Source organism: Haplochromis burtoni, unplaced genomic scaffold (genome assembly GCF_018398535.1).
Source record: "Haplochromis burtoni strain Fernald_Lab_line unplaced genomic scaffold, NCSU_Asbu1 Contig_235, whole genome shotgun sequence".
NCBI classification, from domain to species: Eukaryota; Metazoa; Chordata; class Actinopteri; order Cichliformes; family Cichlidae; genus Haplochromis; species Haplochromis burtoni.
Genome location: NW_024582596.1, coordinates 245469 through 246465, shown reverse-complemented (window position 1 = coordinate 246465; position 997 = coordinate 245469). Strand labels below are relative to the sequence as shown.

Genomic DNA, 997 nt, shown 5'->3' with positions numbered 1-997 from the left:
CCCCAAAACTAACTAAGAGATCCTAAATCAGCACATAAATAAATGGCAAAAATACACCGATTAGAAATAGATTTAAGGATAATAAATCAATTAGAAATTTAAAAAGCAGATCAGAAAAGAATGTATGCAATGCAAATATAGTTACATACAAGGAACCCTGAATAGCTGCTTTTGCTGACTTTGAATGCAGAAATGCATTTTCATGCATGGCACAGACTGCGAGACACAGACTCACCCAGAAAAGAGTAGGTCTCCTCCCACTGTGGACCAGCACTGACCCAGACACAGTCACCTGGTGCATTACAGTGAAGTCAGACGCAGCTGATGAGTATAACATGATGACGTGACCTGACCAAATCTAAAAGTAGCTGCTGGAGCTTTCGCCACACTGACCTGTATGACAACGATGAGGAAAAGAGCCACATCTCCGGTAAAGTGGACTTCGTGAACCTGGAGCACAGACGCGCTCAGACAAAGGATCAAAATCCCGATAACAATCTGGATGGCCTGAGAAGAGTCGCCAGAAAAAGTCATCAGCACATCATGCAATACATTTGAAACTTCTTAATGAGGAAAAATGCACTGAATATGTCCCAAATATTGCTTTGAAAATACCCAAGTGTTATGTATAAACAGACATCTGTTCCTATGTACACGTCACAGACTTTGAATGGTTTTCTTTACCCCTAGAGTCTTGGGCTCCATCTTAAAGAGGGACTGTCGCTGTCCCTCAGAGAGCGTCCCTGCTGGAGGCAGCGGATTCTTTTCTTCATGAGCCATCCTGCTGCTGACGGGGAAACAACAGCTTTCATTATACAGCCCAGAACAGCAGGTAGAACAGACTGAGTCAAAGTAAAAAGACGCACAAGAAAAACTGATCAAATTTAAACAGCAGGACTGTGTCCATTCAGCACGTGGTGCTACTTTTTAAACTGCTGCTACAGCTGCAGGTGCATGCTGTCCCGTGTTGGGATCCAGCTGCAGGTGCATGCTGTCC

At 43.8% G+C, this 997-nt stretch overlaps 1 protein-coding gene across 4 annotated transcripts in view; it reads right to left on the bottom strand.

Moving 5' to 3' along the window:
• The window catches only part of si:dkey-81h8.1, a 9957-nt gene that overhangs the window by 7372 nt on the left and 1588 nt on the right, over nucleotides 1-997 (bottom strand). For 3 of the 4 annotated variants that reach the window (XM_042226939.1, XM_005937803.2, XM_005937802.3), the window contains exons 2-4: nucleotides 685-787; nucleotides 394-507; nucleotides 236-292 (exon numbers count right to left, since the gene is read on the bottom strand). In XM_042226939.1, the coding sequence (XP_042082873.1) occupies nucleotides 236-292; nucleotides 394-507; nucleotides 685-780 (267 nt within the window). In that variant the 5' untranslated portion in view covers nucleotides 781-787. The remainder of the gene's footprint in view (nucleotides 1-235; nucleotides 293-393; nucleotides 508-684; nucleotides 788-997) is intronic. The other variant, XM_005937801.3, reaches the window with a different exon arrangement.